Source organism: Euleptes europaea, chromosome 18, assembly GCF_029931775.1.
Source record: "Euleptes europaea isolate rEulEur1 chromosome 18, rEulEur1.hap1, whole genome shotgun sequence".
Classification (NCBI taxonomy): domain Eukaryota; kingdom Metazoa; phylum Chordata; class Lepidosauria; order Squamata; family Sphaerodactylidae; genus Euleptes; species Euleptes europaea.
In genome coordinates, this window is record NC_079329.1 from 30,585,298 (window position 1) to 30,612,232 (window position 26,935).

Sequence of the window (26,935 nt, forward strand, 5' to 3'; positions counted from 1 at the left end):
TTTTAGCACTATTTTGATGGATGCCTGCTTGTACGACCATCAAAATTAATACACCGAATAGCTGACAATAGTTGGCAAGTGGTAAAGCCATATCAATGATTCAAAGGGCAAACCTCATCACCTACGTTTGGGTCGTGGTCCCACTAAAGTACATGTGTTACTTCGCTAATAACAGTTAAAGGTCATATTGTTTCCTTGACCTTTTGAAGCTGGCTAATCTGACCATTGATGCAGCACCACAGGAGAATTTCTAACAAATGAAAAACTACACAAATATTTCCCTAGGCTTCCTTAAAAGCCATCTGAATCCATATTTTGCCATGTATAGACATCAGCTTTACTAAACAAACCCACTATGACAAACACCATATGAGGATGAAGCTAAAGTATTTTGTACATAAAAAAAGTCTGTACTATTAATGTCTGAACTACTGAATTCTTCCTGCTGGCCAACAGGGCTTGCTCTTGAAAGATTCAAGACTTATTGCCTAACCTTCTACAAGGGTACTCTAACTGGCTTCCCTTTGGTGAGTATGTCAAAGTTCTTGTTTTATGGTATCCTCCAGAAAACATGAGAATATATCTACCAGAAAGATCTGTAAGCCAGATGTGTGTGTGTGTGTGTGTGTGTGTGTGTGTGTGTGTGAAGTGCCGTCAAGTCACAGCCTACTATGGTGACCCCTTTTGAGGGTTTTCATGGCAAGAGACTATCAGAGGTGGTTTTGCCAGTACCTTCCTCTGCACAACAACCCTGGTATTCCTTGGTGGTCTCCCATCCAAATACTACCCAGGGCTGACCCTGCTTAGCTTCTGAGATCTGATGAGATCAGGCTAGCCTGGGCCATCCAGGTAAAGGCGTAAGCCAGATATGGGTCATATAAAATTAGCTGACTAATATACTTCTTGCTGGCCCCTTCATTCTAACTTTCAGTTATGGCAAGAGAAAGATTTCCTTCAAAAGAAACTGCCTATATTCAAATATAAGTTTTTCTGAAACTGAAGTCAATTTCACATATTTGTTATTTATTAGACTTTTCACCCTTTTTGCCAAAGGTGAAGGGTGTATAACATTCTTTATTGGTTTAGCTCGTGTTGTTAGCTTGTGCTTCTGAATATTGTGTATTTCTTGTATCAGAAAGCTGAAATTCTAATTTCCTTGAAGCCAGTATCTAAACCCTTGATTTCAACAGATACAGGATCATAGCTGCAGTTTTGTAATTATTACACTAACAGGGATAAAGGTATTTTAAATACAAAATATTGGGTTATGCTCTCTGTGCCTATACCACAGGATTGATCACCATTACAACTGGAAATACATATTTCAGTCAGACAAATGGGACTTAAAAGGGCTATAAACTGAAGCTAGAATTCTGCTGTAGTCTTACATTCGTGCCATCTTTTTAATACTAAGGTAACCAGAGAGAAGCTAGAATAACGCTCCATCAAGTCATTTCAGCTACCACGAACTGCACAAATACAGCTACACACAAACAGATCCAACATCTTGTCCCTGAGCAAAATACAAGCACTGGAGCCATTTATGCATGGTTGTTTCCTCGTGGTCACCCCACCAACTACTTCGGGGCTTTGCTTGGATTATGCTTGCCTTTTCCGACCATTAGAGGTCACCTTGCTCTCCCCTAGCTTTTCCAGGCATTTTGCCCATGTTTTCTGGATGCTGACTAAGCACAAATCAGCAGCCCACAAAAGAGTGCAAAATAGCACCAGCGTATTTGCTCTATGCAGTCTGAAGAGGTGAGGCTCAGGGGATTCGACTCAAGGGGCCATGGTACTGCCCCTAGCCTCTTTCTTCTGCTGGAAGACACAATAAAATATGCTTTTGCCTACATAAGTCTGAAGTACAACAAACTAGTCATTAGCCACAGGTCCCTACTGTACTTTAAAGATGCATTGATAAAAAGTGTATAATGATATGAAATGGCCAGAAGGGATGCATTCCAGACCAAATGGCATTTATTGTATCACTTGTGAAAGAACTCTTGTAACATATAAACCAAAAGAGAAGTTCTTTGCTCCCCATTGACTAAATATGTCTGTACACATGAAAGAGATGTAATATCACTTTAAATCTCTGGTTTGGAACACTAGAAAATGTAGTTATTTAAAGTCTAGGATCCAAAAAACCATTCAACTGGTTCCATATGTCCAACAGAGGCTTTAGATTTGTGTTTCTTGGACAATTGCTTCTCAAACTGAATGACAAACTACTTTTGAAACCAAGTATTTCAAAAGCTGTATTATGCTGCTGTTCAAAGATGCATGCTATCCTTTGCCTGTGCTTAAATTGTTCTTAGTTTTATGGCCCCAGTCCCCTTTCGTGACATCTGCCTACTCATATATGAGAAAGAAGAAGCAGCTTATAATGTCCCGACCTAGAACAGCATGACCTTACTTGAACAGGTGAAGTCATAGGGAAGGTGCCAGAAGCATTACTAAAGCTCACAACTTCCCACATTCACAACATATTTTACAGAATTCATAGGCTTTTTGGTAAAAGCACAGATATATCATGAGTATTCTGGATTCTCAAGACAAAAGTAGGCATATAACATCTATGGTCTTTACGGGAAGCTAATCCTTTATTTTAACAGTCAAAAGGCACTGGTGGTCATCAGTATATCCTAGAGAATCAGAATCAATGTTCTCTTTCTTTAGGCCATCAGAAGCATGTATTAATTTTACTAGCAGGGCAGCAGTTGCCTTACATTGAATGCTTTAGGAAAACACAGCACAGCAAGTATCACGTTGCATTTAGACAAACTTCCAATTTTTAGCAACATTAAAACAGAACATTTCTACCATAACTTAAAATACTATGCTAGCTAACTGTTACGATTTACCTTTAATAAATTCTGAACTAGAACTGTTAATATTTGATTACATGGCATATTGAATGTAAAATTGTCTCATTTACATTATGTAACTTTCCCCCTTATTTTGTTGCTTTTGTTAATGTATACTTTTTACAACACTTGAATTTCAATTAGTAGATTTAAAAACTACTTTTAAACATTTAGAAGAAAAAACCCACTGGGATATGAATTTACCAAAGTAAATGATACCACTGCAATACAGACTAATAAAACAGCCTGGGAGTATATAAGCCCAATGTCCTTTGATTCTTCTCAACACAATACCAAGAATGATAGATTACTGTCACTATGTCAGAGGATCGGCAAATTAGGAGTCTTCCAAAGCCATATTTTATTTATCAGATTTGTTAGTTGCCTCTCCAGCAGTTCAGTACTCAAAACAGCTTACATCAAAAGATACTGAATAAAACAGCTGTAGCTAAACACAGCACCAGGAACAATCCTACACATTCAGCAGAATGTGTAGGAGCCTTTGCAAAAAGAAAAAATGAAAAAAATGAAGGTGCATGCCTGAGTAGATGTCACAACAGAAAAGGCCGTTCTCTGCACCCTCCCAGATTTAATTTCAATAAATGGTGAAATATGGAGCAAGGCTTCGCCGTATGAGCAAAAACACTCTGGCAGGAAGGTTACTGCATGACCTTGGACTAGTCACTCTCACTCTCTTTCAGCCTAACCTAGGGTTGCCAACCACCAGGTACTAGCTGGAGATCTCCTGCTATTACAACTGATCTCCAATAGAGATCCGTTCACCTGGAGAAAATGGCCGCTTTGGCAATTGGACTCTATGGCATTGAAGTCCCTCCCCTCCCCAAACCCTGCTCTCCTCAGGCTCCGCCCCAAAAATTTCCTGCCGGTGGTGAACAGGGACCTGGCAACTCTAGCCTAACCTACCTCATAGGGTTATAGGGGCAACACGGAGAAAGGGAGAACCATGTGTACCTTTCAAGAGCTCCTTTGGGAAAGGTGAGATAATAATGTGGTTGTTAGACAGAAACAGAGCTAAAGAAGGTGCTCCCAAAGATATACAGGTTCCAAGTCTTTTAGGGATTAATTTAATAGTGAGAAATTGTTTCTTGCTTGCACAGGGCCTGGAACTAAAAGGCACCCAGTATAATAGTGCTAGGACTGGAGTAATATGATGTCTCCATCTTAATTCAGCCAACGAATGGGTAGCCATTTGCCCCCAAATGAAACTTCCAAACAATCTACAAATGCACCCTCATATAAAGCACATCACAGCCACCTAAATGGGAAGTAATGAATGCTTGAAGAACAAATTCAAAATCCTGACCAAAGAGGAATGATCCATAGCTTGCATACCACTCAAAAAAGGTTTAAGGTACTATTGTTTTATTTAGGTAGCCGGCTCAAGGTTGACTCAGCCTTCCATCCTTCCGAGGTCGGTAAAATGAGTACCCAGCTTGCTGGGGGTAAAGGGAAGATGATTGGGGAAGGCACTGGCAAATCACCCCATAAACAAAGTCTGCCTAGAAAACATTGGGATGACGTCACCCCATGGGTCAGGAATGACCCGGTGCTTGCACAGGGGACCTTTACCTTTTTTTAAGCTTATTAACAGCTTTGCCTTGGAAACTATTTTCAATTGACTGACCATCATCCAACCATAACAGAATTTAGGAGCTTGTTCAAGAACCCGCTGCTCCTTCTAATATATAGGGGGAAAGTGGGTGTCATCAGAATATTGATCCTAGGAGGCATAATATGATGTTGCAAATTCCAGATGTGTAGCCATTTTAAATCTGTAGCAGCAAAATAAAACAGGAAACCAGAGGACTGCTAAAGATTAAAACAATTTATTCTGTCATAAGCTTTCATGAGTCCGTTCATTACTGCAATATATATGATGAAGTGAGCTCTGATGCATGAAACCTTATGCAGGAATAAACTGCATAAACTGCTTTGTTATAGCCCATTCCTGAGGTTGGGGACCGAATGGACTTAGGAGGCAGTGTGACCCCTACACCGGTGTCCATGCCACTTGTGCTGTCTAAACTGGCACAGATGGCAGCATAGGGGCAGTTATGCCAGCCCTGCTGGACTGCGGCCCGCAGACGCCGGCTTAGCTTCCCGCTGGTATCCTCCTGGTGCACGTCCTCATGCCAGTGTCCCAGGAGGTGTTCCTGGGGCGTTCCAGGGGGCGGAGTTGCCGTTAGTGCAGCACTGCTGTTTTCAATGGGGCTTCCCCCCCTTTTTCCATTTTTTATTTATAAATGCCCCTCCCCCCACCCCCGATGCAATGGCGAAACCTCTTTGGTTGGCCACGCCATCCCCAGCCATGGCAGCTCTCAGGAGTGGGCTGTTAGTCTTAAAGTGCCACTGGACTCATGTTTTAATATAGTGATTAGGGCTGCCAGGTCTCCCCTCTCCTCCGGAGGGAGGCTTTTGGGGCAGAGCTCGGAATCACGCGCATGCACGTCACTTCCGGTTTACAACCAGAAGTACCGCCTCGTGAGGGGCCTTATACCAAACTCTTACTTTGAGTAGTAAAGGGCCGCTTGCGACGCGGCACTTCCGGGTGTAAATGCTCGCAATGTGTTTACACCCGGAAGTGCCGCATCACAAGCGGCCCTTTACCACTCAAATTAAGAGTGAGTGGTATAAGGCCCCTCGCGAGGAGGCACTTCCGGTTGTAAACTGGAAGTGATGTGCACGCGGTGTGCACGTTTGCCCGCTGACCCTCAGCTGGTCAGCGGGCAGAGGGGTGAATTGCCAGGGGTTTCCCCGCCACCACCGGGCTCCTGGAAAGCCTAATAATTATGCAAGTTGCATCGTGAGCATTCTTCAGGAAGCGAATCAGGGGAACAGGGGTTGGATTACTGGGTGGTAGCAGCCAACATGCCAGGTCTCCCCACATGGGCACGCCGTAGGGCCCCGAGGTCAACAAGTATCAACAACCGGACACGGGGTGGTTTGGGATAAGGATAGGGCCACATCACACCCCTCCCTTCCAGCACATTTTAATGATGATGAGGACCCTCCCGGTATTCACCTTCCTAAAGATTTACGGGAGGATATTTTGGATGGATTCTATATTGATCTCTTTTCCTTAATTAAACCGGAAGTAGAGGAGGGACGTAAGTCACAATCCTCCTCAAAGGAACGGAGGAAGAAGAAAGAGAATCTCAGCAATTGGGACAAAACGTTCGACAAATGGTTGACAGGTTATTCAATATTTATGGGCTTGGTGGCCTCTGTTTACCCTGATCGGGGTTGGCATCTCATCAATCATTTGGCCGTTTTACGCGCTCGCAACTTGGCGAGTGACGTGGCGGCCATGGATTATGACGAAGCTTTTAGAAAATGGGCCTCGCAAAATGAGCGAACCAGGTGGACTTGATCAATGACAAGTTATGGTTGATCAACATCGGGCCCAACATAAAGCCAAAAATTGACACCAGCTGTTGGAACAAATGGGGTGGGGTGCGCAGGGACCCGGGGAGGCGTGTATGTTGGGAATATAATCAAGGGAAGTGCCAGGGGATAAAATCCCACTTTGAACACAACTGCGAGCTTTGTTACGGCCCACACCCCAAATCCAGTTATGCCAGCAACAGCAGCAGCGGGTCTTCCTTTCAGTGGGGGGAAGGCAATCACTTAATGCAAACAGAAAGGACACAAGCGGGGCAGGTACCTCAGCCACAGGCGCAAAGCAGTAAGACTGGGCTGGTCAGCTTGGCCTATACCCCAGTTAATTTATCAGCCCTTTCCTTGTTATTGGCCAAATACCCAGATAGGAAAACTGCAAAGTACCTGTGGGAGGGTTTTGCACATGGTTTCCGGATCCCTTTCTTTAATCCCCGGGTGCCAATGGCAGCCAGTAATTTAAAATCAGCCTATGATTTGCCAGAGGTAGTGGCTGAAAAAATCAGGAAGGAATGCCAGGCCGGTAGGATGGCTGCCCCCCCCCCGGGGTCTTGGACCGTATTAAACTCTCTTTGTACCACCACTGGGCGTTGTCCCATAGAAGGCACCAGGTGAATTCAGGCTCATCCATCATTTATCCCACCCAAGAGGTGGGTCAGTTAATGAAGCCATCCCACCGGAGCTTTGCTCGGTACATTATCAATCCTTCGACCATGAGATTCACATCGTACGGTCATGCGGCCCGGGGGCGGAAATGGCAAAATATGATATACAATCGGCCTTCCCCTTACTTCCTGTCCATCCATCAGACTTCTGCCTTTTGGGACTACAATTCCAGGGCTGCTGGTATGTTGATAAGGCCATGCCAATGGGCTGTTCAGTGGCGTATGCGGCCTTTGAGGTATTCAGCACCTTTCTGGAGTGGGCATTAAAAGAAAAATCTGGCGACCAGCTCATCTTGCATTACTTGGATGACTTTTTAATGGTGGGCCCGACCGGGTCGGGAACATGTGACAAAATGCTGACAGATTTTCAGGTGCTAGCTTCAGAGCTGGGTGTACCCTTGGCCACGGAAAACACAGAAGGCCCAGCATGTACACTGAAGTTCCTGGGAATTGAGATTGACACCAGGGCAGGCACATCCAGACTACCTGAAGAAAAACTATTGGCTCTTCAGGCACTGTTGTCACTCTTATTACGCAAAACAAAATGCACTTGAAAGAGTTACAATCAGTAAACGGGCACCTCAACTTTGCGTGCGGAGTAGTGTCACCTGGGAGGGCATTTTGTGCACGGCTGTGCAGGGCCACGGTGGGTATTAAAGCACCCCATCACCGCATCCGGGCGACAAGGGAAATGAGGGAGGATGCCTGGACCTGGCTTCAGTTCTTGGAGCACTTCAACGGGGTAGCCTTGTGGCTGGACCACTCTGCACTTGGCCAAGACTTGCAATTACAGTCAGATGTTTCTGGCAGCATCGGCTTTGGACTGTATTTCCAGGGAAAATGGTGTGCCCAGGCCTGGCCCAGAACTTGGTCAGAGTCCAGCTTGATAAGGGATCTTCCTTTTTTGGAATTATTCCCTCTGGTTGTAGCGGTGACAATTTAGCAGGAGCACTTTCGGGATAAACGCATAAAATTCTGGTGCGATAACCTTGCGGTGGTTCACGTTGTGAATCGCCAAACATCTAAGTCCAGCCGGGTTATGCGCTTGGTCCGAAAATTTGTTTTAACCTGTCTCACGGCTAACATTTCTTTTACTACTTGCCACGTTCTGGGCGTGGATAATAGCATAGCAGATTCTTTCTCGCCTGCAGCTCGACAGGTTCCGGGCTCTGGCACCAGAGGCGGCCCAACTGCCAGAAGTATTTCCGGAGGACCCATGGAACCTTGGAAACGGACCTTGATTCATGGCATTTATATGTCAGTTTTGCCAGCAACTTTTCAGGCTTATTTGGTGGTAGCCAAGCGGTTCTTGCTTTTTTCATCTGCTATGGGGGGTCCGGGAGACTGGCCAATCCCGGACCAATTGGAGTTGCAATATCTGTCACACATGAGGGTTAAAGGTTATGCTGCAAAAACAATTGGGGTACACCTAGCAGCAGTAACATTCTTTAACAGGGCTCACGGGCAGGAGGACTTCTGTTCATCGTATATGGCGGGCAAGGCAGTTATGGGATGGAAGAGGGGGCTCCCTCATGCAGCAGATCAATGGCGCCCAGTTATGATCGGCATCTTAGCAGGCTTACCGGATAGCCTAGAGTCCGTTTGTTCAACTGCTTTCGAAGTATCATTGTTTCAAGCTGCCTTCACTTTAGCCTTTTATGGGGCCCTGCGTGTGGGAGAGCTGGTCTCTAGTTCTGGAAAGGACAAATCCGATTCGGTGAGTATTGTGGCAGGCACACTGGTGGTGACTATATGGCAATCCAAAATGGATCAGAAAGGTTTAGGGGTCCGAGTGAGGCTGCATGGAGCCCAAGGGGCAGCCCCCTGCCCGGTGACGGCCATATGGAGGTTTTTGAGGGTCCGGCCATTGCAAGCCGGGCCACTATTCATTCACAATAATGGGGAATATCTGACTCGCTACCAATTTGTGCGAGTCTTTCGCTGGTGCCTGGAGGAATTAGGCTTGCTGGCTGGGGAGTTCGGATCTCATTCCTTCTGTATTGGGGCTGCTACTACGGCGGCTCAGGTGGGCCTCCCCAGAAGCAGCATCAAAAGCATCGGCAGGTGGCGCTCGAGCACATACAGAGATTATGTTAGGCCCCACTTGGGATTCTATTAACCTATTATTCCTTAAGTTGCAGCCAGGCGTACAAGTTTGGCTGGTAGGTTTGGCTGGTAGGACACAGCGTAGTGGACTGTGCCAGCAAGTACGTACCTTCGTCTGGCAGGGGCTGGAATCTGGGCCTTGACGTATCGTTAAAAATTTTCTGGATGGGGTCCAGTGGGATGCGGTGGGCTGACTTGGTTCCCACCGTGTTGAAGGTGGCCCAGTGGCATGGCGCCCCTGACGTGCTCGTTGTCCAACTGGGGGAAAACGACCTAGCAATTCGAAAGGGAAAAGATGTGTCGGAAACCGCATCCTCGGACTTCAGAATGTTGGCAGCAGCATTCCCCCATATGTTAATTTGTTGGTCCGACATGTTAGAATGGCGACATTGGCGCAGCGCTCGCAACCACAAAAGGTTGATCTGGCGAGATGGAAGGCCACGACCGCCATTGGAAAATCCGTCATTGCCCTTGGTGGCATGATATTTCCTCATTGGGATATTTCTTTTAGGGAACCTGCGTTATTTCTTCGAGATGGGGTCCATTTGTCGGATTGGGGCAACGATCTGTGGTTGTTAAGCATCAGGGCTTGATGGACTGGCTCCAACTGTGAAGCATTGGCGGGAGCAGGGAGAGGGCCATGGGCCTCCACCCTGCTGATTGGCACTGGTAAGCATATGGGCTGGATCCCCTCGGAAAAGGTGGGCTGTGAACCCCCCTTTTCCAATAGGAGGGGTCCCCATAAGGGATTGGAAGTGGCATAACGCAAGATAAGATCAGCTCAAGGGCTAGCTACTACAAATGCCACTTACCAGACGGCAGGGGCACACCTAGCGGCATGCACCCAGGTGATCCCAGTTACTGCCACTCCCTAATGGTGTTCCCAGCGGGATCGCTGGTGGAAGGTTTTGCACATCAAGCCACATTGGGGTTGGCTGTTGTTCCAGGATCCAGCCTCATATGCCATGCCAATGTTTTACAGTTGTTAAAGTAGTTAAGGTTGTTCAAAGTTAATAAAAAGTTGTGGCCAATCATACTCCAAAAACAATATATACCAAAGAATTTGTTAAAACAATATATACCAAAGAATTTGTCAATAAAAATTTGATATTTCAACTTACGCTTCCCCACGGAATTACCCTGGATCTGCAACAAGGCAACCCAATCAGTCAGGCCACTGCCTGCTACGATCATCCTACTTTTTATCTCAAAAATAACAATCAAGACCTTTTCCTGTGCCAAAACTTAACTAACATGTACTAGACTAGCTTTAGCCTGCTTTTTCAGTATATTTCACACAACTGTGCTTCTCTACCACAGCTAGGGTTGCCAGCCTCCAGGTACTAGCTGGAGATCTCCTGCTATTACAATTGATCTCCAGCAGATAGAGATCAGTTCACCTGGAGAAAATGGCAGCTTTGGCAATTGAACTCTAAGGCACTGAAGTCCCTCCCCTCCCCAAACCCTGCCCTCCTCAGGCTCCGCCCCCAAAACTTCCTGCTGGTGGCGAAGAAGGACCTGGTAACCCTAACTACAGCCCCACCCAACAAGGTTTTTGTACATGTCAGTCCCATGATCTCCAGTATTGCATTTCTGGATGGTCAAAGGGGACCCTTCCTTCATTTTTCAATAGCAGAAAAGCACATGGATCCAACAAACAAAAACACAAAAAGAACACATCAGTAATGCAACTCCAAACAGAGTTACACCATCAAAAGTCAATTTAAGTCAACTGGCTTAGAAAGGTGTGTAAACTTTGCTCAGGATGGCACTGTAGGTAAAGCAAAAAAAGCTGCTTTTCACTGGACTGTGTATAATAGGTTTAGCATGCCCCTGGTAAATTAAATAAAGTTCAGCTGGACAAATCTTTTAAGTATACATTTCAGATTCTTCCCTTGCATTGCTAAAAACTTATCAAAAGAACAATGTTTGTCTTTTTGTTTAAAACAACACAGAGAATCCCCCAGGAAACTGTCATAACATTACTTTTCTTTTCTTTTTTGCTGTCAAGTCACAGCTGAGTTATGGTGACCACATAGGGTTTTACGGCAAGAGACATTCAGAGGTGGTTCGCCATTGTCTGACTCTGTATCATGCCCCTGGTATTCCTAGGAGGTCTCCCATTCAAATACTTGCCAGGGTTGAGGCTGAGAGGGTGAGAGTGGCCCCAGGTCACCCAGCAAGTTTCCAGAAAAATTAGATTCTCTTAAACTGACTTCAAAGTATTCAGCACTGCTTGAGAGAGAGACAGAGAGAATTATGATGTTGAGGGGAAAGGAAAACACCTTTGGGGGCTATTTGACAGCTGGCTGCATCTCCAGACAGCATATATTTAAACTAAGACATAACAGCCCTGGGAAATAACTTTGCCTTTCCCCCATGCACTCTTATTTATTTTTATAGTTCAGCCCTTCTCATTCTAAAGACTCAAGAAAAACCACCTCATTTTTAAATAACGTATTTACAAACAGGTTTTATAAAATGAAAGGTTTAGCTCTAACGCCTCCTCAGTGGAGATACAGATCTTAGCTATCACTCAGGTGGTAAACCAATTTGTGGGGTACATCATTTTGGATTCCATGTATGGAATAACATAATAGAATGCTCCTCTACTTTTAAATATAGGCCTTCAGGATCTATATAGGGCTGCTAATAAAACCTGCTCGCCACTAAACTTAGGGATACCTTTTGATGTCTACCAGCCTTCCCCATATCTATCTCACATGTATGATCCACCTTATTGCAGAGCCATCTCCCTAGCTAGGTTTAATGTTATGCCATCTGCATTACTCGATGGAAGATTTAGCAAAATCCCCCAGACAGACTTTGTCCCTGTGGCAGTAATTGTGTTGAAACAGTTGTCCATGTTTTATTTTATTGTAATTTCTATTCAGAAATTCGTAATGAACTACTAAGCCCTTTGCAGACATGTAGACTGAATGCCTCTGATTCCTGTACTGATTCCTTTCTATTGAATAATTGTTCGCCCTATGTTCTGGAGAAGGTAGCACAATTTTTAAAGATTGCTATAGAATGCCACAAATTAGTTAAATAGATGGATGTATTAACTCACAACACTATCTTATGCAAGTGTCTTTTAACCATTTTGTAAGGTTATATCTCAAAAATTTATATTTTTACATGCTACCATATGTATAGTGATATCATGCCAATTAAGGACGATATGACAAACCACTTAAAAAACAACAACAGGAAGAAGGATAGAATCTTCCTCCCCGACACTAGTGCAGAGATATTTTTTGCAAGAAGCATTCAGCCGTATGAGTTTTCACCTTCAGTCCTGAACTGGTACCACACAAACAGGGAAGGGAGGGCTTAGGGAAGGGAGGGACTTCAATGCCATAGAGTCCAATTGGCAAAATGGCCATTTACTCCAGGTGAACTGATCTCTATCGGCTGGAGATCAGTTGTAATAGCAGGAGACCTCCAGCTGGTACCTGGAGGTTAAACCAGAAAAAGAAGGCTCTTTGCCGTATAGTATAAGGAAGACAAAAACAGCACACATTTCCAATGCAATTAAATATATTAAGTGCAAAAAGGTGTACAGTGAAAACACTTACAACAAACAATACACAAAATACAAAGGATCAAAAAGATAAGGTAAGTACTAAATGTTGTTGCTTATCAATGACTTGACAATTTCTTTTAGAGTTCAAACTTCCAGGTAAGTGCAATTGTCCAAACGTTTTGAGGACATATGAACAACTAGAACAGCTGGAAAAGATGAAGATGGACGTGTTGTCTAGATCGTTATTCACGTTTCGCCAAGGCTTCATCAGCCTTGTATGTACTTCCTTACATTGATTCATCATTAAGCCTGTGGGCAGTTGGAATTGCACCTATTATGGTCATATATTTGTATAGAATTTTTATTGAGAAATTGATCAGCTGATGAAGCCTTGGCGAAAAGTGAATAACGATTCTAGACAACACGTCCATCTTCATCTTTTCCAGCTGATCTAGTTGTTCATATGTCCTCAAAACTTTTGGACAATTGCACTTACCTGGAAGTTTGAACTCTGTAAAAGAAATTGTCAAGTCATTGATAAGCAACAACATTTAGTACTTAATATTGTCGAAGGCTTTCACGGTCAGAGTTCATTGGTTCATGTAGGTTATCCGGGCTGTGTAACCGTGGTCTTGGAATTTTCTTTCCTGACGTTTCGCCAGCAACTGTGGCAGGCATCTTCAGAGGAGTAGCACTGAAGGACACTGCCACAGTTGCTGGCGAAACGTCAGGAAAGAAAATTCCAAGACCACGGTTACACAGCCCGGATAACCTACATGAACCAATTTAGTACTTACCTTATCTTTTTGATCCTTTGTATTTTGTGTATCGTTTGTTGTATGTGTTTCCACTGTACACCTTTTTGCACTTAATATATTTAATTGCATTGGAAATTTGTGCTGTTTCTGTCTTCCTAGTATCTGGAGGTTGGCAACCCTATGGAGAAGGGATGTACTAAAACGCTGGGCAGCCTCTCCCATTGTTTCTAGTGGGCAATCTTGTCATTCGCTTTAGTCCATCCCCTGGAGAACATTGACATATTGAGCAGAATGCCTCTGCGCATGCGCAGAGAGCCCTCTCCCACACCCATCACTAGTTCCTCAACTGTTTTGGAGATTAGGCAAACTGGAAGGGCTTCAGTCAGCGATGAATGTCTCATTTTAGACACTGAAAACACTCGATATCATGGACAAGAATCTGCGAAGGTAGCCGGACGGGAATTTAACGGACAAAGAACGGGCGAAAAAAAGGCGCCAAATCCGCTCTTAATGCGAATGAGTCGAAACGCTCCCCCTCCCTCCCCTCCTCAGTGCGCGCGCATCCACTACATCCCGTTCATCCAGGCCTCGTCTTTGGCGTCAGTCACGTGACCTAGCCCGCAGCCGCCCGCCCCCTCCCTACTCGTTGCGCGCGCATCCGCTACATCCCGTTCACCCAGGCCTCGTCTTTGGCGTCAGTCACGTGACCTAGCCCGCAGCCGCCCGCCCCCTCCCTCCCTACTCGTTGCGCGCGCATCCGCTACATCCCGTTCACCCAGGCCTCGTCTTTGGCATCAGTCACGTGACCTAGCCCGCAGCCGACCGCCCCCTCCCTACTCAGTGCGCGCGCATCCACTATATCCCGTTCACCCAGGCCTCGTCTTTGGCGTCAGTCACGTGACCTAGCCCGCGGCCGCCCGCCCCCTCCCTCCTCAGTGCGCGCGCATCCACTACATCCCATTCACCCAGGCCTCGTCTTTGGCGTCAGTCACGTGACCTAGCCCGCAGCCGCCCGCCCCCTCCCTCGGCATGTCAGCCTCTTAAAGTAAATATACTTTTACCACATTTCGGCAGTTTCGGTATAATCTCTTTTGGGGAGAAAGGGGGGAAAAAAACCGTTGGAGAGATGAGAAAAGGGAGGGGGGAAATGTGTACCAAAATGGGGAGCTTGTTTGTGGGGGAAAGGAGCACCGCAGAAATATATATATATTTTTCAAACAAACGAGAGAAGCAGTTGTGTGGAAAGTGCGGAAAAGGAAACGGGAGTAACGCCTGCCTCCCCCATCATCCCTGACTACTTCGTGGTTCCCCATCTGGAGACAAAGGAGCCAGGCCTCAGGCCCGCGTCGGAGCCGGTGAGTTTGCGGGCCGGACTTTGGTTTCGGAGAGAGCGTGAGCCGGACCTTTGTGCCTCGGTAGGCCCTGGAAGGGCGGAGCTTCCTCCCATCCTTTATTGCACCACCTGAACGGCGTGAAACTATTTTGCCTTCTTCCCACTTGCCCCCCCCCACCGTAAACAACCATAGGCAGTAATGGGGGGGGGGCGGGGAGAGTTGGGCACCTAAAAGATCTTTCTTCCCCCCCCCACCCAACACACACAGTTGGATTCTGTTGTTTGTTCTTACGGCAAAATAAACGTGACACGCAATTTTGCCATTTATGTGTACAAGCATAAGTAATTATTATTATTATTTTTGCAGCCTTAGAATTAATACGTAAAATCTTATTCCCTATCACTACGTATGGGTGTGAAAGCTGGGCAGTGAAGAAAGCTGATAGGAAGAAAATAGATTCCTTTGAAATGTGGTGTTGGAGGAGAGGGTTACGGATACCCTGGACAGCCAAAAAAACAAATCAGTGGGTTATCGATCAAATCAAGCCTGAACTGACCCAGAAAGCTAAAATGACTAAACTGAGGCTGTCGTATTTTGGTCACATTATGAGAAGACAAGAGTCACTGGAAAAGACAGTCATGCTAGGAAAGGTGGAAGGCAGCAGGAAAAGAGGAAGACCCAACAGGAGATGGATGGACTCAATAAAGGAAGCCACAGCCCACAATTTGCAAGATCTGAGCAGGGCTGTCAAAGACAGGACATTCTGGAGGACTTTCATTCATACGGTCGCCATGAGTCGGAAGCGACTTGACGGCACTTAACACACACACACACAGAATTAATACACAACTTACGTAATGAGTACATATTTGAGAAAAGAATAGTTAAGGAAACAATCCTGAATTTAGTTTTCATCACTTTTTATTACCAGAGATTGCTTTTTTTCTAGGGATGCCAGCCTCCAGGTGGGACCTGGGGATCCCCCCAGAATTACAATTCATCTCCAGACTGCAGAGATCAGTTTTCCTGCAGAAAATGGAAGTTTTGGAGGGTGGGCTCTATGGCTTTGTACCCCACTGAGGTCCCTGTCCTCCCCAGGCTCCATCCCCAAATCTCCAAGAATTTCCAGACCTGGAGCTGGCAACCCTGTCCCCTGCCAGAGGCCAGGGGGGACTGGCAGCCCTGCTTTCCCCCCAATATTGAAACAATCCAATTTCTCCTCACTTACAATATTGTTTTAAACAGTTTAATCATTTGATTTTCCACCCTTTTGTTGTGAGCAGCTTCTGATTATAAACACCAGCATCTCATTGTTGGTTTTCTTTTGATGATCCTAGGGCCAATTATTAGAATTGGTATGCATGACAACCAAATATGTGCAAAATCTGTCTTTGCCCTCCAACGTTCCACCAGTCTAGGTTAACAGTACTATAAATTTTCTGCAGTCGCCATGCTGTCAAATACCATACCATCAAGTTATAATTTTAGAATAATTCTTCAGAAACTTACAAGGTGTCAAACAGTCTCTTTGCACATATTCCCAGATCTTTCCATTGGTCTCTTTGTAATTATGGGTTTCTTTTGGCCTAGCAAGACTCAAAGTGGGGAACAACTTGTGACAGTCACATGTAAATTTTTCACTTCTGTATGCTATAAGCAACATAAACAGATTTAAAAAATCCTGTGTATTGGTTAAAATCTCACCCGTGCCTCAAACCTTTGACACATTGCTGTTCTTTTAGCCTAAAGGCCTAACTACACAATACACTGTTGCTGGGCTTGCCCCATGTCTTATTAAGCAGATGTGGTTCTGGGTTCCCTGTCAAAACCTAGATTCTCAGGTACATGGCCCCCTGATTCTGACAGGGACAATCATGGCATGCAGGAGAGGGGACTTTAGCTTTCCCACATGCTGTCTTTCTTAGCTGAAACAGCACTGGGGAATTCCCCCATTGAGGATGCTTGCATGTACTGATGGGCTGTTTGTAAGCTTCTCCAGTGGGGCAAGCAGCAGTTTTCCAGGGCTGTTTCAGGTGAGGACCATGACATGGGGATACTTAAGCACTCTGTCCTTGTGCATCCCAGTCTGAATTGGGACCCCATGCTCTGAAGAACCTACATTTAAACCAGGAATTCCCAAATCGCATCTCGTGATCTATGAGGTGGACTGGGGAGCAATGTCATATATAGCAATATGAGAATAGTAGACACGAATGCATGATGGCAAGTCTGATACAAGTGGAAGGAGTGGAGAAGAGGCAGTTTCACTAGATTTGTCCCCATTGCTGTAGGCCCATTTTGTCTGTGGGGCACTCGTAAACCTCAGAGAGGAGTTTCAGGATAAAAAGACAAATGCTTGGGGGAGGTGGGGGAAAGACCTGCCCTGCCTTCCATGAACATTTCTGGTGGACCCAGCTGACTCTCTGAAAACAATGCTGAACAGGTCTACTCAGAATCCTACCCAGGGTTTTTTCAGAGGGACTTACTCCCAGGAAAAGAATTTAGGTTCTGGTGAGAGCAATATACCATATAGTTTCTTTGAATAACCAAATCAACTCATCACTTGGTTCAAAGGCTCCTTTGTCTTCTTGCCAGGAATGGTAGTGAACAGGGATACAGTATGTTGGCTGTGTTTGCCTCTATCCCATTGCCAGATCTACTGGCCTGTCCAGACTGCTGGATTTCTTTGTTGGAAATGCATGGGTGAGCCTTTTCCATGACCAAAGCTGTTCATAATTCCACAAATGGTGAAGGCTTTCCACCCTAGAAGCAAGGACCAGCACATTAATATCAGAGGTATTGTCCCACAGCAGGTGCATCAAATTCCTATAAAACAAGATACTTTTGGTCAGTGCACTTAATTGCCATTAGTTTATAAATACGTATATATCATGCCATTGGTTGACTGTTACAGAGTACATGACAAGCCTCTTTCTCATAGAGCTTCCAATTTAAAATTCAAGATGAGTGAAAATAATAAGGGGAACAGAGAGAGGTGGAGTGGATGATGTGGAAGAACGTGCATTCGGCTCAATTTCATGCACTTAGGCTCAGTAGGGAATGAGGGCAAAGAGGTAACATTGGGGTTCTGTTTGTGGCTCTTGTCCAATATATGAATTACAATATTTCTGTCTATGTGTGATCAGTAGACTGCATTGTGACGAGTTCTGATGCATTCTGTGTTGAGAGAGAACTTGGTTCATGCTGTTGTGTTATTATTTTTCAGGTTTAACATCATCTGGTTGAACCTTTTTACCTACCAAAATGTCAAGTAAGTTCATTAGAAGGAGTTTCCTGTTTCATTTACCCTACCCGCATATAAAATGGCGCAGAGTGTGTTTCATTCCACAGCTCATTAACGCTCTCTGACCTTTCCAGCCTGAGATGCCCCAAGTCTTGGAAGGAAAGTGTGCAGTTGTCATGTGTGTGTGTAAAGTGCCTTCAAGTCGCAGCCGACTTATGATGACCCCTTTTGGGGTTTTCATGGCAAGAGACTAACAGAGGTGGTTTGCCAGTGCCTTCCTCTGCACAGCAACCCTGGTATTCCTTGGTGGTCTCCCATCCAAATACTAACCAGGGCTGACCCTGCTTAGCTTCTGAGATCTGACGAGATCAGGCTAGCCTGGGCCATCCAGGTCAGGGCGCAGTTGTCATACCATTGCCTTATGTAGTCAAAGGGAAGCGCTGCCACCGTGTCAGTCACATGCTTGGCTTTATCCTAGTGGTTTGCTTAGGACTGAGTGTCCTCTTGCTGCTGAATTGGTGTACAGTCTTCTTGCATGATGGGTGATGCAGGCTTTGCATGTGACCTCAGGTGCACTGGTTTGAAAACAGCTCCACCTGAAAATTATTCTCTGTAAGAATCATTTACATGTCAGAGAGAAAGCTTTCTGGACAGAAGAAATTCTCCCATGTGAAGATGGAGGGATACACTCTGCAGTGACTAGATTAGCCACCACTTGCTGTTGAGTTGGGGGAGAGGGAGTAAAACTGGAAAGGGGCAAAAATTAGTTGTGATTATAAATGTGCTTTTGTATTATGGCTGATCATGTTGTTCACTTACTTGAACTCCCACAAACTCCCAATCCATAGATTGGATGCTCCTATAATATAGAATTTGAGGCACTTTTTCAAGTTTTGCATCTTTCTTTTTCCTCATCTGTTCATATTTTGCTTTGATGTCTTAAAAATGCCTTGCGGTTTCTAGATCCCATATCCTCTACACAGTCATTCATTTTCCCTTCTTTTTTTAAAACAGAAAGGCCATCTTATGCCCCACCGCCCACCCCAGCCCCCACAACCGTAAGTATGCCAATATTTTTCTTAATTTCACACAGACCTGGTGTCATTTTAGTTACATTATATTTGAAATGGACAGAGTACAAGGAGCTCCGTGAGCCAGAGTAAGGGGTGCATCTCAATGGCAAACCCTGATTCTTCTCCAGGACTGTTGAATCCCAGCAGACCTTGTTGCCATATTTTATCCCCAAACTGGTCGTTTTCAAGAACTAGAATGTGGAATCTGTCCAATTTCTGAACTGTAACTCCACTGAAATAAAAGTGAGAAACAGAGTTAACTGCAGTACCTACTTATTCACCTTTCCCCACTATATTACACCAAACATTGTTTATCACAAGACTCCAGGGGAAGAACACTCCATAAAATGTTTTATCACGCTTATTTGAATTGACGTTTTATGTGATTTTTTTAAAGAACTTGTATCTTCACTTCCTCTTTAAATAGTTGTCCTTTAAGATTTTTTCTTAAAGCAAAATATTTTGTAAAGGTTTCAGTTACACTTTGTTGGAAGCCAGGGTAAAAGCAGGCTCCAGTCTTTAAAGCTTGTGAAGGTGAGTGTGTGTGTTTTGGCTGTAGTAGACATTTTCTGTCCCCGTTCCCCCCCCCCCCATCTTACGATTTCATTTCCAAAGAGTGAGGTATAGCTGGGTGTCCTGGCAGGTTAGAAGGGAAGGTGCATTGTGGTTACAGGTACTAGAGAGATAATAGCAAAAGTACTGTACTCAGGAGCACAAGATTGTCACTTCGTTGTTGAAACTGACAGTTAACCCTTAGTCTAGTTCTGACAGTTAACACCTAGTCTGGTTCTAGGTGAATCTACTGACTGAAAGTGTCAGGGACGCATTGGGTGCTTGTGATGCATGAAGTTTCCATCCTGTTAGCCATGGAGCCTTCCAGTGGTGGGACACAACTCTTGCATCAGTGAAAAGAATCCTTGTACTGGAGGAAGGTGTCACAACCCCAGCCCAGGCCTTTCACTCAGATTCAGATTTCAGATTCATTTATTAATACGGCAAATGCCATTAAAAACATTCATATCCGTTACAGAATTGAAATTGGAGAATATACAGTAACTAAAACTATAGGATATATGATTCATAGACAGTTTATATAATTTAAACAGACCTCGAATTAATAAAACATTCCCCATTTTAAGTTAAGTTACCAAGCCCCAGCTTTGTCTGACGGATCTTATATATTGCGGCATAGAATTTAGCTACTTGCTTCACCCTCTGGTCTGATCCTTCCTGTAGGAGACTCCTCAGTCTCCTTTCCTTGGAGCTATCCTTTATTACAGGGGTGGGGAATGTCAGGACCAGGGGCCTTATAAGGCCCACGAAATCATTTGGTCTGGCCCTTTGTGGGTCCTGGCAGATCTCTAGCTCAAGGATCTAAGACTGGCAATCCGCCCCCTCCCGCAGACAGGAATAGCTTCTATTCAAGGCAGATGTGAGTTTGTTTTCCTGAGAAAAGGAACCTTTCCCCCCCTTGAAGAAGAGTAGTTAGCTATGGAGCTGCTAAGACCGCCCAACAAACTGTGTCTTGTGTTTGCTGTCCTGCCTGAATCTTTCGGGCCCAGCTGGGAACGGCAGAGCTCAAAAGCAAGTCGCTCTGCATGGAAGACACTCTGAGCCGTCTCTTGGCTAAATGTTTGACCAAATATAGAAGGCTAATTTTTAAGTTGATAATTTTGTATGGCCCATGAATGATGTTATAAATATCCAAATGGCTCTTGGCAGAAAAAAGGTTCTCCACCCCTCCTTCATTTCACTCTTCACATTTAACCACTCTAAAAAAAAAATCTCTCTGGCTGAAGAGTTGTGTGCCGTATTACCCCCTGCAACCTACTTTTCTTTTAAAAGGTTCAGCTTTAGAAGTGTGAGGCAAAGTGCATTTCTTTTATTTTTGTTTTCCTTTGTAATGGGATCACTTAATCCTAAATCCAGAGAACAGAGTCGATATCATTCAGGACCCTTTCCCCCTAGATCAAACTGGTTGATGAGAACACTGGAGTCAAATGTAAAACAATAACAACAACACAAGTTTATTTAGTTTGCAACTGTGACACTGAATTCCTTCCCACTCTAGTATGATAGCAGCCCAAATAGCTAGTCAGAATTTGGAAGCGAAGCAGGGTTGGCCACAGTCAGTGCTTGGATGGGAGACCACCAAGGACAACTGGGGTTGCTGTGTGAAGGAGGGCAATAGTGAACCACCTCTGTTCACCTCTTGTCTGGAATGGCGTGTGAATGCGGTCACCATTAGTCAGCTGTGACTCAAGGGCACATTCTTCTTCTAATATGATAGATGACACCAGTTACTGGAGCGGAGAGGTGCTGTATACTTGGCTGTTACCAAGTATGTTTTCTAAGAGACTCAGACAAGGACACAATACCCAGACAAGCATTAACACTTATTGTTTTCATAGGAACAGCACCCAAACCATGTGTGTCTAAACAGTACTCCTTATTGGACTACCTGTCCATTCCAGGATATCCTGCCCCCCTTTCCCTCCAAAACCCAACTCTTCCTTTTGAGTTGGAAGTTAAACCCCTCGGGTTTTTTCTTTCACTCCAGCCTGTTGAATCTGATTGGTCTGAGCTGAATGGGGAAGAATGGAGGACAGAATCTTCTGTCCATCACAGAAGGTTCCACAGCTAGCAGAATGGAACCTGTCGATCCAAGCCACAGTGAATAAAGATGACTGAAAGTAAACCACTTAGAAAGGAAAGTAGTTACACTTAAATCCAGGCTTCAGGATTCCACCATTTGCATTTGTTTTTCTTGGGAGTGAGACACATTGAATTGTTGTTTGCATTGTAATGCTACAAGGTCCATTTGTTGCACCATCTCAGAGCAAAGGAGTCTATCCATGTTTTATTTTATTAAAATGTTTATATTCGGCTTTTCATTAAGATTTCCAAAATGGCTAATGATGACTTCTTAAAATGGTATAAAATCAAATTACATTAAAACTAGCCACCACAAAAATAAATCACAACAATCAGTATCAACTCACCACATATCAGGTTCCCAGATGAGAACTAAAAACAAGTCTTCGTTGCTCACCTCTCAGTGGGCAGTGAAGAAGAAAGGCAGAGCGTTCCACAACCGTGGTCCACTACCGAGAACTCTTTATCCACCCATCCCAGCTCAGCCAACAAAGGAGGGCCCTAAGTGGTGATCTGAGAGGCTGGGTTGACAATAGATGGTTGGAGATGGTCCTTCAGATAGCCTCATCCCAAACAACTTAGGGCTTTGCAGATCAAAGCCTGTATTTTAAATTAAGATGAGAAACAAGCAACTATATTAGATCTCTGTTCAGCAGCGAGCTCCAGTTAATAACCAGCTGTTGTATTTTGGACCAGTTGCAGTTTTTTAGCACTGGGGGCAGACCCACATTGACCGCATGAATGACAGTAGCAAGGCCAGTCTGTTTCAGCAAAGATCACAGCTAGTTCACCATCCTATGCTCATAAAAATGAGCCTTGGATGTTTGTTTATTTAGCATATTTTCGGACCACCTGTCCCCCTGAAAATCCTCAAGGTATTTGAGCAACCAGATTCAGCAAAGGCTCCAAGAGTATCCCCTACTTTTAGAAGGGGAATGCAACTCAGACCAGACCGTATCCCCAGATCAGCTGAAGGACTGGCTAACAATAGGTCTGTCTTATCTGGGTTAAGTTTATTCAGCTCCATGTAGTCCTTCTATAGTCTCAGGTGCTGGATTCACAGTCCTTGAATTTGGTGGAAAAGACAGATCCACTCACGTGTCATATGTATATCGATAAAAATAATGATTTCTCACAACACTGCTCACATTACAGGGTCAGTAACTATCTTAGGAGAGTCGAATAAAACATTTTCAAATCCTTTGCTTGATTACAGCCAGTAGCACATGCCCAGACAGGATTGCTTGAAGGTTATTTCAGAAAGATGCTAGAGCTGGGAAGCATCCAGGACTCAGGATGGTGGAGAGAAGGGTGGATTGGGTCTCTCCTCCCCGTGGCTCTACTACATTCTCTTTTGATTCCTTTTTTGAGTTGTTATTGACTACAGTGTTTCCAAGAATATACTGCTGTTGCAAATATGAACTAGGTAGGCTGCAGCTCTAAAGTGCCTTCCTGTGCTTCTTTCTAGTGAATCAGGTTTTACTGCTCCAAGCCCTCCACTGATTTGCATGCCCTTCATTTTCTATACAAAGAACAGAATATCTGTTATCTAATCTTGCTGCCCCCAGTCCTGTAATGAAGTAATACTTCATAGAACACTTTGAATACACTGCACTGCAAAGAGATAGCCGTGTTAGTCTGTCCTAGCAAAATAAAGCAAAAGTCCAGCGACAGCTTAAAGACCAACAACATTTGTTTCAATAATAGCTTTTGTAAGTCACGGCCCACTTCGTTGGACGAAGTGCGCGTCCAACAAAGCGGGCTGTGACTCAGAAAAGCTCATATTGAAATCAGTGTTAGTCTTTAAGGTGCTGCTGGACTTTTGCTTTATGCTCTGTGAAGCTGGCATGGTTTCATTGTTAGAGCACCAAACTAGGATCTGGGACCACTCAGGTTTGGATTCCTACACTACCGTGGAAGCTGGCTGGGTGACTGTGGGCCAGTCACTGTCTCTCAGACTAACCTGTCTCACAGGGTAGTGGATGTAAGGATGAAATGGAGATATTCACAGCACCTCCATTCTGCATCAGAAGTCAGTAAAAGACCTCTGCAGCTGAGGGAAATGCTACCTGTTCTCATAAATGCTACCTGTTCCACATGCAGGACCAGCTAGGTAGGCACAGTTGGTGAGTCTCAATGTGCGGATGAGACGGTGGTGCAGGGAAGAGGGCTTTAGATTTGTAAGGAACTGGGCAACATTTTGGAACAAGCCGGGCCTATACAAAAGGGATGGGTTCCACTTGAACCGGGATGGAACCAGACTGCTGGCGCGTAATATAAAAAAGGTGGCAGAGCAGCTTTTAAACTGAACCTGGGGGGAAAGCCGACAGGAGCTGAGAAGCATCTGGTTCAGGCAAACTCAGTTCACACGGACAAAGGGGAAATTGCTTCAGATACTTAGACATGAAAGGGAATGGGAAAAAATGATGGATAGCCACTTAAAGATGCCCAAAGGCACATGCCAGGCAAATCGAAAGAGAGAAACAGTGTAGAGGTGTTTCTATGCTAATGCTAGAAGCCTCCAAGCAAAAATGGGGGAATTAGAGTGCATGGTTTTAAGAAAAAACATAGATATAGTGAGCATTACAGAAACCTGGTGGAGGGGAGAGAACCAGTGGGATACAGTCATCCCTGGTTACAAACTGTATAGAAATGACAGGGAAGGGTGTATTGAAAGGGGTGTTGCTATGTATATCAAGGAAGGCATAGTGTCTAATAAGCTAGAGAACATAAAAAGGGCAGACTCGTCCACAGAATCCTTATGGGTGACAATTCCGGGCCCCACAGGAGATTTAGTACTGGGGACGTTCTATCGGCCCCCTGACCAAATGGCTCAGGGTGATCTTGAGATGGAAAATGAAATTAGGGAAGCATGTAAAGGTAATGAAGTAGTAATAATGGGAGACTTCAACTTCCCTCATATTGATTGGATAAATGTATGCTCCAGTCAAGCCAAAGAGATAAAATTTTTAGACATCCTAAATGACTGTGCCCTTGAACAATTGGTCATAGACCCAACCAGAGGGGAGGCGATCCTGGATTTAATATTCTGTGGTGCTGCCAGTGACTTAGTGCGGCATGTGGATGTAGTTGAGCCAGTTGGCAATAGTGATCACAACAGCATCAAATTTAATTTATATGTAAGTGGGAAAGTGACTGGGAAATCTCACACAATTATCTTTGACTTTAAAAGAGGGAACTTCCCTAAAATGAGAAAACTGGTAAAGAGGAAGTTGAAAGGAACGGTTAGGAGGGTTAAACCTCTTGAAAAGGCTTGGGGGTTATTCAAGTCCACATTACTAAAGGCTCAGCTAGCTTGTATACTGCAGGTCAGGAAAGGTACTAATATGTCCAAGAGGTCACCACCATGGCTAACGGGTAAGGTGAAGGAAGCAATTAGAGAAAAAAAGTCTGGAAGCGACTGGAAGGTTTGCCCAAACGAGGCGAACAGAAGCAAACACAAACTTGCACAAAGAAAATGCAAGCAGATAATTAGAGATGCAAAAAAAGATTTTGAGGGGCATATTGCTAAACACATCAACACAAACAATAAGAAATTCTTTAAGTATATTAGGAGTAGGAAACCAGCTAGGGAAGTGGTTGGACCATTGGATGACAATGGGAGTAAAGGAACTGAAAGGGAGGATAAAGGGATTGCTGAAAAACTAAATGAATTCTTCTCATCTGTCTTCACTGTTGAAGATACAGAGCAGATTCCTTCTCCTGAACAGAGATTTTGGAGAGGGGAAAATGAGGAACTGAGGCAAATAGTGGTAACAAGGCAGGAAGTCGTAGAACGTCTAGACCAGGGGTCGGCAAACTCATTAGTCAAAAGAGCCAAATATCAACAGTACAACGATTGAAATTTCTTTTGAGAGCCAAATTTCTTAAACTTAAACTATATAGGTAGGTACACTTTTTATTAACTTAATAAACTTTAATTAAAGTTTTAAGTCTTAATTAAACTATAGGTACACTGAATAAAACTTGATATCATACTTAATAGTGATCTTATTTATTGATAAAAATTAAATTGTAAGTCCCTGCCATTTCCCCCTCCCCGTCCGGAGTCCTCGTCTGCAGGCCTGGTCTATCGCCATAAAAGCCTGTTGGTAGACCTGGCCTCCGGCTGAGTCCCATTGGGAGGCCAGGTCTACCCATTGGCTTTCTTGGCAGTAGACCTGGCCTCCGGAGGCCCATAGAAGCCAATTGGTAGACCTGGCTTCTGAAGGGGGACTTTTTCCCCTCCTCAGAGTCCAGGTCTACCGCCAAGAAAGCCAGTGGGTAGACATGGTCTCCCAATGGGACTCAGCCGGAGGCCTAATCTACCAAAGGAAGCCCGCCCCGCCCAACAGCTGATAGGCAGGGGTGGGCAGGAACTGCCGAGCTGCCCGCCCAGCAATCGCGCTGCTAGAGGGGAGGGGAGGCTTTAGCCTCCCAACCACTGAGGGCAAGGAAAAGGGGGACCATTCTCCACAGTGGGGGGGGGAGAGACAGCTCGCCCACTCTCTCTCTCTCAGGCGCGCCGGCTCCGCAACCCGGAGCCGCACTCAATGGGCCAAAGAGCCGCATGCAGCTCTGGAGCCACAGTTTTGAGACCCCTGGTCTAGACAAACTGCAAACTAACAAGTCACAGGGACCAGACGATATTCATCCTAGAGTTCTTCAAGAACTCAAATGGGAAACTGCTGAACTTCTAACAAATATATGTAATATGTCCCTTTGATCAGCCTTTGTACCAGAGGACTGGAGAATGGCCAATGTAATACCCATTTATAAAAAAGGTTCTAGGGGGGACCCAGGAAATTACAGGGCAATTAGCTTAACGTCTGTTCCAGGTAAATTGGTGGAAAGCATTATTAAAGATAGAATTGTCAAGCTTATAGAAGGGCAAGGTCTGCTGGGAAAAACCCAACATGGCTTCTGTAAGGGTAGGTCCTGTCTCACTAACCTATTAGAGTTTTTTGAAAGGATCAATAAGCATGTGGACAGGAATGAGCCTGTGGATATTGTGTATTTGAATTTCCAAAAAACGTTGACAAAATCTCCCACCAAAGACTGCTAAGCAAACTTCATAGTCACGGGATAAAAGGACAAGTCCTTTTATGGATTGAGAGCTGGCTGAAAAATAGGAAGCAGAGAATAGGAATCAATGGTCAGTTCTCACAATGGCGGGATGTGAGCAGTGGGGTGCCTCAGGGATCTGTGTTGGGACCAATGCTTTTCAACCTGTTCATCAATGAGCTGGAGTTGGGGTTAAACAGTGAAGTAGCCAAGTTTGCAGATG

General features: G+C 44.7%; 1 protein-coding gene across 2 annotated transcripts in view; it reads left to right on the forward strand.

The window, feature by feature from the left end:
* The first annotated feature begins 17,901 nt into the window (after nucleotides 1-17,901).
* SMARCE1 (SWI/SNF related, matrix associated, actin dependent regulator of chromatin, subfamily e, member 1) overlaps nucleotides 17,902-26,935 on the forward strand; it is a 45,129-nt gene continuing 36,095 nt past the window's right edge. For both annotated transcript variants that reach the window (XM_056864786.1, XM_056864787.1), the window contains exons 1-2: nucleotides 17,902-17,947; nucleotides 18,935-18,978. In XM_056864786.1, the coding sequence (XP_056720764.1) occupies nucleotides 17,941-17,947; nucleotides 18,935-18,978 (51 nt within the window). In that variant the 5' untranslated portion in view covers nucleotides 17,902-17,940. The remainder of the gene's footprint in view (nucleotides 17,948-18,934; nucleotides 18,979-26,935) is intronic.